Consider the following 11,205-nt stretch of genomic DNA (forward strand, 5'->3'; position numbering starts at 1 on the left):
GAACATTGGAGGACATCTTCGGAACAGCTGAAACAAGCGCGCCTTCAAGCGCGATGGATCCAAAAAATTTTTGCGGCAGCAAAGTGGCCTTCCCGCGAACGGTTCGTAGACAATCCGTGCGAGCGCAGAGCCCAAGCTGCGTTACAAGCAGGTCCAAGGCTATGTGCACTCAACTGCACATGTACATGCATCTATAAACTATTGATATGTCTAAAATGAGAGTGAGAGCAGCACATTTAAGGAGACGTCGCCTCCTTCAGAGAGGTATGTCTATAGATACAGAGATGCAGAAATATGCACGCGAGAACGCACGCCTACGCAACCTTAGACAGGACGTGGAGTATGCCTGATACCTGCCTGTGTGCATGCAGATAGGTAAACGCATGCATGCAGGGATTTCGTGGGAACGAAGCGAACGCACTTGCACACCCCGCTCTGCTACCAAACAGAAACATAATATCGGTCGGAAACCAAGCAGCAATTGAACAACAGATTCCAGAAAAAGGATCAAAAGCACCGACTCAGACAGGCGACTAAACGAGCGTCTGCCTCTGCCCCTTAGCTGAAAAAGCAGAGGTTTCGCAGCCGCATCGACCGCCGGGATAGAAAACCTCTACCCTTAAGAAAACGCCCCGCAAACGATACATTCCCCGCACAATGCCTCCATTTGCAAGTACGTATATACATATCAATCGTGCGTGGGAAAAACATGCACATTCGCAGATACAGCGTAGGCCATATGCACTGAAACACCGCGCAATTGGAACACGACAACAGAAAGAAGGGACACGCGAAGCGCCAAATTGTTTGCATGAATCACTAGTTAAAGAATCGGATATTCAGCCGACCACATGCTTTCCATGTGACACAAAGCAGACGTCCACAGGGACAGGGAGACAAGGCACCCCACAGGTCGCCCTGTGAGAGTTTGGCAAGGCACCTCAAAAGTGAAGACGGATCAAAGAAATGCGAGAGGAGAGGGCCGCTGGAGCCGACGCCGGGATAAGGGCTTCAGCGTCAACGCGGCCACCAGCAGGAAACGCTCGCCGCGTAAAACACCGCGGGCTGAACACGCATACTCAAACTATGCACGTTCACGAGTATCCGCACGAATCAGCTCAACGAGGATATCACGACATCTTAGGCGCGCGCAATGCGCCAGATCAGCGCCCATCAACACTTCGCTCCAGCAACGCCTGTGCAGCTGCCTCCGCCTCTGCAACTGCGTTGGGAAAGGGCCGCTGCGACGTGCCGCGCAGGCGCTGCGGAGTGAGCTAACGATGAAAGCACCCGCCTTCGCGCGCCCTGCAAGGTCTCCGTTTGGCTCTGCGTTGCCTGCTCTTGCGTGCATTACTCGCCTCTCGGGGTGCCTCCCCCCACCCCCCTCCCTCTTGCCATCCTCTCACGGCGTCTCGTCCACTGTGACGCTGATCGCGACATCAATTGTCTCAGTGGGCAGCGTGCTGACCGTGCTCACTCCGTCTTCTTCGATGCCTGTGTGCTTACAGGAGAGCGCCACGCGGCGTCCCTCCGCGCGCTCGGCCTCGCAGCTCGCGTGGACGGCAGTCCCCTTGTTCGGGGCCGGCGATGCCGCGTGTGCGACGGTCTCTGCGATATGTGTCTCAAGCGCCGGTGTCTGCGCTTTGAGGCCACACGGCCGCCGCTTCTTCGCCGCGCCGCGCTTGGCCGCTGCAGGCAGCACCGCACGCCAGCGTTCGACAGGTGAGTGCTGCGCCTGCTCCTGCATCTGATCGTGGAGCGTAAGCAGAACCCGGTTCGCGACTTTGCGCCGGCCGCTGGATTTCCGCGCTCGCGTCTGCTTCGCGCCTTCCGCCCTCACAGCCGAGGGAGACAACGAGGACGCCGACGGCGGAACAGGCGCTTTCCTGCCGCCGCGTCCTTCGCTGCGCCTGCCAGCGTTCTGAGAAGGAGTCGATGCGGGATGCGTGGCGCCACCGGCACCATTCGCCGGTTTATCCTTGACTTCCGCTTTGTGGTTCGTTGCCTCCTCGCCCGTTTTCTCCTCCTCGGGCACATCTAACGCGTCCGTCGCTCGCCCAGCGAGCGGCTGGCCTTCGGCGGTTGAGGGGCGACTTGCGCCGTCTTCTCCCGTTCGCACCCGCTCTTCGGCTCTTTCGCTGTCCACCGGGTCGTCTTGCTTAGTCGCAGCGTGCGCTTGGCATGGGGGCGATCGCGAGGCGGCCTCGAGGCTCGGAAGAAGACGAGGCGCCTCAGACTGGGGGGGAGGCCGCGCAGGCTTCGCTGCTGTTCGCTTGCCATGCAGCGCGGCGGGCTGCGCCAAGCCGCCTGCAGGCCGCACCACAACGCCTTTGGCGCAGGCCAAAGAATCATGCTCGGTCTCGTCCCGTTCACCATGCGGTGGAGGGGCGTCGCCGTACGCGCGGGTGGACTCCATCATCGCGTTGAAGAGCGTCTTTTTCTCTTGTTCGCGGAGTCGGCTCGCCGTGGCTTCTTCGCCGACGTCTTCGGGCATCTCCATTTCGTAGCCGAGCACGGACTCAATAAGGCTCGCGGCGGTCTGCGCCGCGTTCTCCTCGTCCGCCTCTTCTGAGAGGGTTAGAATCCTCTGCAGCGTGTCGTCGTGCGCCTCGCGGTTCACAGTTGCCCCGATGTCTCTGCGGCCTCCAGCAGCCTCGTCGCCAGCGTCCTGCCGCGCGGGCCCTCCGTCGGTGTTGGATGGAGTCTGGAATTCAGCCGGCAGCGAGAACGTCGGCGTGGATTCAGAGCCTGTCGCGCGCACACCCGCCATCCCCGCCGTCTCTTGGTTGCGTACCTGGCTGCCTGCACGGAGAACCGAAGCGCGACGGCGCGACGGCGCGAGCGCGGCACCGTCGCTCCCCAGGTGAGGCGAAAGAAGGATGCTGTTTGGCGTAGGCGGCCGGGAGCCGCCTTCCTCGTAGAAATCGCTGTCCTCCGCGTTTGCTTCGGGAGCCTCAATCAGCAGGAGGACATCTGCGTCGATGCTTGTGACCCGCGCTGTCTCCACGCCGTCCGAGCTCTTGGCCTCTTCAGCGCCGCCCTTCTTGGTCACTGCTGCGGCCTCCAACTCCCCTCTCGAGCCTTCCGGCGCTTCGGCTCCCTGCGAGGGTCGCCCGTCTCGCTTGCCTACATCCCACGCCTCGCAGGGGCTTCTTTTCTGAAGTTGCGCCGGGCTGATATCCTCTCCCGTCTCGCGCCGCGACGCAGAGGCGGTCGCATTGTCGCAGCCTGGGCCTGTTGCAGATGAGCCAGCTTGAGCAGGTTCGAGGGCCAGCGAGTCTGTGTCCGTCGAAAAAGGAGGGCCCCCGCGAGACGTCTGCGTCCCTGCTGTGTAGATACAGGGCTCTGGCTGCGGAGTACAGGCCTCTGAACGGAGAGGCCCGCTCCGCTGCGTGCCCGGTTTCGCGGCCACGACTGATGGCCATCCGGATGCCGAAGTATGCGGAGGCTCGGGCGCCTTCCCTGTGTCGTGGGCGTGCCTCCCCCTCCTCTGCGGCGCCTGCGCCTCGCGCCGATCGCCTGCGTGGGCGGTCGTGTGTGTGGGCTGGGAATCAGATTTTTTTTCCTGCCAAGCTGGTTCTGCCTTGACCGGCGTGCTTCTCCATCTTTCTTCCTCTTCGAGTCTCGGCGTCTCTTTTTCGGTGGTGTCGTCTCTCCAGTTTCCGCCGCGTCGCGCCTCGCCGCGTCTCTCCCGGTCGTTGCCTTCTCTCTCGTCGCAATCCTCGCTCTTCTCGCGCTTGAGCTGCCGCGAGCGCATCTCGCCCTCGACCGCGAACCTGGCGGCGAACGGGTTGCTCACGGGGCTGAACATCGCGATGTCGATCGCAGCCGCTCGCCGTGTCCGCTCGCCGCTGCCGCCGTACACAGGCGACGGCGTGTCGCCGCCTGAGATGCCTCCGTAGAGACTCTGGCCTCCGGACCGGCCGACGGTCGAGGCTGCGGACATGGACGCCAGCGCCGCGCTGTCTTTGAGCGCCGTCATGCACCGCTCCAGCGTCCGCTGCCTCTGGCGGAGTTCGCTCAGCTGTGCAGGGTTTCGCTGCAGCTCCTGGTACTTGGCGTACGTCTGCTGCAAGCTGATGCACTGCAGGCGGCACAGCTCGCCGCACATCTGCCGGTAGCTCTCGACAAAGAGTGCGTCCGCCATGAAGAAGGCGCGCCTCAGCAGCGTCTCAGGCAGCACCGTGTAGTAGTTCGTCGGGCTGGTCGCCTCCGACAGCGCCTCGTGCGCCTGCGCGAGCTTCGCAACCGCGGCGCTGCACACGCGCGAGACTCGCGAGGCGACTGCCCCCGCTGGCGCGCGCTTCCGCGGCAGAGCGAAAAACGAAGACATCGTGGACACAGACTCCGGGGGGCGGCGGGCGCACAGGGCCGCGTCCGAGGACGGGGCACAGGAGAGCAGGGGCGGCTTCGCGTTCGCCTCTGCCACCGCGGCAAGCACCGAAGCCAGGCTCACTGACGGGCAGCGCCGGAATCTCAAGCCGACGAGTTGCCTGAAAAGATAGAAAACGAGACGCGCAGTCGCAGGGTAGGCGCCAAACGAGACAGCGCACCTGTCGCAGGCGCTGTACTGCGCGAGTAGGCGGCTCCCCACGTCCAACGCAGGCCTCTCTCAGAATATACGCACTTAAATGTGTATATACACACATATCTATACCAACATGTGCACATTTATATATATATATATATACGTGGACGGACGTATATGAAAATCTCCGAGAGACGAGAGGCACTTTGCGAGAGGCGCCAGGACTGAGGACGAGAGGAACCTGGGTCGTGCAGCCATCTATGCACAGACAGAGGCGCCGCAGAGCCCCACGTTCTTTTGCTGGAGTGGTTCAGACAGTTACAGCGTTTCGTCGTCTCAAAAGAAGGCAGAGAGAAGAGAGCGGCGCTGGGTCAAGGCGCTCTGGCCTGTTGCGCGGAAGCTGCTAGTTGGGTCGGCGAACGAAAGAGGAAAAGCGGGGGGGGGTGCGTGTTTCTTTAAAAGCGGTAGAGTTGCTCAAGTCCCTTCGCGGCGTGTCTCAGTTCCCTCGCCGCGGCGGAAAAGGCTGGCATTACCTTTCTGAATTCGTCCACCGGTTTCGGGAAGGTTTCACGATGTGCACCTCTTCGAACAAGGCGGCGCAGAGGTAGAGCAGCGAAGCCTGCACCCGACAGAGAACCTTGCTGCGGAGCTCTGGTGTCTCGCGAGAAATGCGATGGAATACACGCACATCTGCACGCCTGCTGGCCAAGACGTGCACGTGCCCACGGCGGTGGGCGGGAACTGACACGCTCTTTCTCTGAGCTCCAAACCTTGGAACGCGGTTCAAGGCGTTGTTTCACCCTTTCTGATTCCAGTTCCTCTCGCTCTGCGGCATTCGTACTTCCCGTGGAAACCTGACGAGGAGCGTGCGAGGGAGATGCACGCCCGAGGACTTACCGTGAAGGACGAGAACACGTCGAAGACAGTGCAGACGAAGGTTCCGCCGTGTTCGAGGAGTTGAAAAGCAATCAGGATCTCGGAGAGCAGCAGCCGGCCAGTCAAGAGTTCTTGGTAGTTGTCCAAGTGCTGGCCAGTCACCGACTTTTTGGCTGCACAACATCCAGAGACATCGGGCACACAGGCACTAACTGCACATCGAATCCTCGAAGGAATACCAGCTCTCACGGTCCCGAATCATGCACCTTGCCTCTTCTGGCAAGCTCTCATGCTTCGACATACACACACATATATGTGTATCTGACGACATATCTATCTAGTGTGGTCAAGGATAAATATACATGGGCATAAAAAGAAGCACGACACCAGCGCCAGCCACGCCAGCCACTTGGGAGTCTCGCCCGTACCTCGTCACATCAAAAGTTGTATCTGTACGCCTATGCATATCATCATTTATCTACACATGCTGGATCGAACTCGTCAATACAGTTCGTGCGGCTGCATGAAAGCCCATAATCTGGCTGATTCTTTCAGAGAAACTCCAAAAGTGGCGTTGCAGACTATCCTCGAAACCACTGCCCTGACGCCCAAATTAAGCGCGACGCCATCTGTATACTTCCGGATGAATATATTCTTTTTTTGGGACCTGCGCTTTGAATTGCTTGAACGACGGGCGTGGGTCGGAGGGGATGTGTAACGTCTAAATTCATAAACGACCACGTGTTCGGTTTCCCCGCGGAGCTTCGCTCTTCTGTCAAGCTCAGCGTTTCACGCCTCAGGCGACTCGTCTCACTATTCGTTGCCTTACGAATGGTGATTCCTCCATCTGCCACGATAAGCCGGATGAGACCGTTGTTTCCCGATTTTCTGTGGAAAGTTTTGCGCAAGGCCGAAGGGCTGGAGGCGCAAGGCTCTCTGCCGCCAAGTGCCGTGGTCTCATGTGGGGCGTACAACGCCGCGGCGCAGTGTTCCTGGATCTCTGCGACTCTCTGCACGATTTTTTCTTTCATAACTCTGAGGTTCTTTGCGCAGTACAAATTTCCGCTCTTATTCACGCCTGTGATGCCTGAAACAATCATACGACGCGCGCAGCGCTTCGTATCAGGATCCTAGTCGCGCCAGCCGCCACAGCTCGGGTGAGGTGTCCAGTCTCTGTGCTCCACGCGCGGCTATTGCTTTTTCACCTCCGCCAATACGCAAGAGCGAAACCATTTCGGCTACTTTCGCCTCGTTTCAGTCGCGCTCGTTTCCGCCGGAACCACTGAACAGAGGTGACGGCGTGACAGCGGTCGTTTGAATCTATCGTGAGGTATCATGATAGTGTTTCTCAAGTAACGGCGAAAGGCTGTCTCGGAACTTTCAACAGGGCGCGGCGTCAGCCGCCCGGATGGGCGTTTGAGCCTTCCGACTAAACTGATGGTGTCTGCAGGCTGTTGCCGCTCGCGTACTTTCGAAGTTGTGTCTGTCAGTGACCTCTCTGGCAAGGCTCCAGAAGCGCGTGTCTCGCATGGAGGTCAAATCCGAGATGCTGAGAGAGATCCCGAAGCCGTAGCAACTCGGGCCTGGCAAGCGGCTCGCCGCGAGCATCGCCTCGCGGTCCTCCTCTGAGAGGCTTTCTGGCGACCGGTCAAAGGTGAAGGAAAAAGGAAGCTCGTCGTCGAGCCGCCGCTGGTCGAGGAACTCGATTTCGTCCAACAGCCAGTCAGACCACGTGCCAGGCCCCGCGCATAGGTCGAGGAAAAACGAAGGATTTGCCGGCGACGAGCCTGCGCATTCACGCCAGGCGACACAGGCGCGCTGGACGAGTCCAAAAGCAATAATGAAACGCTTCCGCATGCACAGATATCCCCCTGCATGAGAGGTAGAGCCCGGCGTAACGCGGTGCGTGGCAAGACAGGCTTTTTCAGGCATTCGAGTAGCAAGTCCTCCGTCGCTCGGCACGTTGAGCAGACGCGTCAGAGCAAAGAGTGCCTAACCTTTAACAAGCATTTCAGGAAGACTGTCAACGCGTTTGTAGTCTTGGAGCCACTCAGATATTTCCTGCAGCTTGTCGCCGGACCGCGTGCGGTGCTGGAAGCTGCCCTTGCAGTCCGACGGAAACATGGAAAACTGAGCGATTTTCCAAATCTTGCCTGCAACACGCATTCCACAGGGAGAGAAACGTCACAGGAGCTCGACCCTCGTCTCCGAAAGCGCGCATGCAAAGCACGTGTACATAAATTTAGTTAACAACTCGTGTACCATGCTTTATGAATATGTGTATGTATATGAATATGTGTTCTCCACTGAGTGTGGACCGCGGTCGAACACAACCGCTTTCTTCTTACCATTGCCTGCGTCGTAGATGTCGTCAAGAAGCGACTTTTGTCTGAGCTGCTCCTCAATGAGGTCTCTGTCGCAGAAGGCGCTCTGCAGGAGCCGGTCGGTGTCGCATGCACTCCGCATTTGGATAGGCTCTGACTCCAAGGCGCGTACCATCTCTTCGACGCTGCCTAGGCTCGTGCCCACGCCTGGCGAATGCACTCCGCACTCAAGTGTTCATAGGCAATACTGCGAAGCAGTTTTTCCTTGTCGCCAGTGATACTGTGAGCATCCATCTAGTGGAACGGTTTTATTTGTTCGACGCACGCGCACATGTGCCGTGAACACAAACATCAAGGCAGACTTAATGGCTGAGGACGACTAAGGGTCACGCTAGAACCAGGTGCAATATATTCATTTAGACAGATCTGCAACTTGAAATGATTCCGTGGTGTGATGCTGTAGTGTCTCCCTCGTTTATTTCTTGTCCTTCGCGTTTTGCTCACCGCATTGCAGTTTGTACGAGAGGAAGGTGGAGCGCGCTGTCGGCGTGCCTCCGAGTCCGGGCGTCCGCGGCGTCATGGCGCCTCGAAGAGACTGCAGAAACTCATGCTGAAGAGGCGAGCCGCCGGTGGTGTATGCCGGCGAGAAATCTGGAGTGTTTCCCAACATTGTTACAGCTGCTGCTCGCCGAGGAACAACGCGGAGATGCCACGGCCGCGCGAGTCTGTCAGCACGGGAACAGGCGAGTTCCAAGTTCCGTCTTACACAGTCAGGCAGAGGGGACTTCAGCCCAGCAGAACCCGACTTGATATGTATGTGAATTTACGTGTATCTATACAAAAATATATATATATATATACGCGTCTCCCCGCTGCACGTAAGAATGTATATGCGGGTAGTTCAGAGCAAAAACCGAGTTCCGGGTTGCTCACGAGCCCACGGCCGAACGGGAAGCTCGTGCGCTCTCTCCGTTTTTTGGGAGACAGACGAAAGACAAGGAAGTAAAAAATCAAAGAAGCGAGAGAAGAACAACCTGCGTCTAGCACCGCTGATGAGTGATGGTGGACAGTAGCGTTGGCGAGCGCGGTCTCCGTGGTCTAAACAGCCACTCGGTGCCTGCCTCGTTTCCTTCTCAACCGGAAGTAACGAAGTGACAGGAGACCGCAAGAGGCCGTGTCGTTTTCCAGACTGGAAATGGAGCGTCTCAGGCAGACAAACCCGAACAGTGAAGAGGACGGCAGAGCACGAACGACACAAGGTCCTCTTGATGAAGGCTCTGTTTCCTGTTCAGCTTGTCCTTTGAGGAAAAGTAGAAAAGGAAAGAAAGACAAAGGTCCCACGTTGTTCCGCTGCTGTAAACAGGTATGTTCTGCTCCTCAGTGGGTAGGGAATCGCTTCCCTGAGCTCAAGACCGTGTACTTGCCGCAATGGCCGATACTGTTCTCTCACGAGGCAGGCAGCGCCTGATAGGAGAGATGGCCACAACTGAGAATGTCAATCAGGGCCAGACAAATGTGGAAGGAGCGAAGCTCAGCAAAGACGAGAGGTGCTGTGGGTACTGGCAAAGTTGACAAGGGCAAGATGGAAAAACGTGTTACCGGAATACTATGAGGGACCGTCGAACGGCTCGGTTCTCAACAACACATGTCAAGGGCGGACACAGAAGCAGCGTTTCACCTCTGGTTGTCGTCTTCTCTCCCTGCACGCGTGTCTTTCAGATGAGCAGTTACTCGGAAAAAGTCTGTTCGGCACCGCCAGACATATCCGCCTGTGACGGAGAAGACCAGCGTTCTACGCCATAGTTGACAAATGGGGTTGGCTCGGGGCGACAGAGCACAGCCAAGAAAGCTGAGGGTGGAAAGCCTTATTTCGGCTTTGTCCTCGCAATTAGAAAAAACTCAACGTGCTGGTGCGTCGAACAAGTCAGGGAGTCGATCACATTAGGCCGTTCAAAGGAACCAGCACAAGGAAATGCTGCTGAGAAAACTCCAGCACTTTTGCCAGATCGGCATCTGCACGACTCGTGTCGGAGCGCCGAGACTTCGTGAAGGTTTTTGAACACTTTGCGGGATCACAGGGGAAGTTTGTTGTCCGTCAAAAGAGAGTCTACTGACAGGAAAACCAAGCACAGGCGCGCAGGCCCCGCCAGGACTACGGCGAAAGGTCGGACTAGCGACTTTCGTATATCTTAAGAACCGGACTGATTCTCCGTCTCATGAAAATCAACAGTTACAAGGGCTGCAGCTTCGAAGCAAACATAGTGGCCGATCCTTTTCGAAATACGGCTCTTGTAGCGGGGTCTTGAGCAGTCCAGTGCGAGCGTGCCTCCGCATTGTTCTTGGTACGAACGTACAAGTATGCAGTACGCATCTTGTCGCTGCGTACAAAGTGATCCATGTGTCTCTAATGCGTTGCGTATCCAGGAACGCTCGCGACCCACGGAAGCTCAAGCGTTTACTGACAAGGGCAGAAAACTGCGGGCGCTCGAGCCGTGCCGCTGTCCAAGACACCCAGATTGCAGGGCTGCCAAGACTGTGAAACGAATCTTGATTCCGGCATACACGCATGTATTTCCGGTTGGCTGTCAAGTTTCGTTGTTTGCAGCATCTCGCGTAAGCCTTGGGAAACTTCGGTGGAGTCCAGCTCTCGCCACCGCCGCTCCCAAAACAACGTAACGCACGTCGAGCCACGGCTCCGGCGCAACTACTTTTGTGGCGGCCGACACTGGTTTGCAGCTATCACTCGCATACGAGCGAAACGGGGAAGAAAGGGAAAAAGATAAATTCAATGAGGCCTGCATATCCACGGAAACAAATGACTTCTTGATCACGGGCCGGTATATCTGACCGGCAACTCAAAGTTAGGCTGCACTTTCAAATAGACTAGTAGTCACCACGGCAATCACGTCGACAAACGCAAAACGCCGCTGTGAACATAAGCGTGGCGACGAGAAATCGCTTTTAAAGTTCCTGCTGTTGTATTCATGCTCGCGCTACACAGTGAGTAGGTCCTCTGTGAGGTGAAATGAGCATGATTGGCCACGCGATTCCACCGGTGGCGGCTTGTGGGGCGTTCGGACCGGCGCCCAGCAGACAGATGCGAGCTTGTCCGAAACTTGGGAATGACGTCAAAACTGGTAGTTCGCAGGGTCGCTTGGAGGGAACCCCCACACGTCAGCGAAGAACCGCGTGGTGCGGGACTTCCTGTAGGCCGTTTCCACGCGATCCAGGGATACACTTGCGTATAATGGTGGCTTTGTTCTTGAGGTGGCAGATTGCGTGGAGTCGCCAAAGGTCCGAGGGAGCTCGCTGCTCGTTCCCCGGCTCCCCTAAGCACTTTCTTCAGATTTAAGCAGCAGTCTCATGCTCCGTGGTATCCGTCGCCTCTGTCTGCCTGCCTCTGCCTACTTCCATACACGTATATACTCGCGCTGCTGCTGTGCATCCTCTCTAGGTGCTTGAGGCAACTTGTGCTCG

The 11,205-nt window shown here is 57.5% G+C and overlaps 1 protein-coding gene across 1 annotated transcript; it reads right to left on the reverse strand.

Moving 5' to 3' along the window:
* Window positions 1–1,402: 1,402 nt before the first annotated feature.
* BESB_068010 (ribosomal RNA large subunit methyltransferase J protein) lies at window positions 1,403–8,398 on the reverse strand (the record flags this gene model as incomplete). The annotated part of the gene is made up of 8 exons (XM_029365194.1): window positions 1,403–4,493; window positions 5,062–5,147; window positions 5,426–5,577; window positions 6,234–6,491; window positions 6,874–7,191; window positions 7,402–7,557; window positions 7,753–7,935; window positions 8,233–8,398. 8 exons carry the CDS (start codon window positions 8,396–8,398, stop codon window positions 1,403–1,405), a joined length of 4,410 nt encoding a protein of 1,469 aa, XP_029218777.1.
* Between the last annotated feature and the right edge of the window lie 2,807 nt (window positions 8,399–11,205).

Source organism: Besnoitia besnoiti, chromosome VI (assembly GCF_002563875.1).
Source record: "Besnoitia besnoiti strain Bb-Ger1 chromosome VI, whole genome shotgun sequence".
Classification (NCBI taxonomy): Eukaryota; Apicomplexa; class Conoidasida; order Eucoccidiorida; family Sarcocystidae; genus Besnoitia; species Besnoitia besnoiti.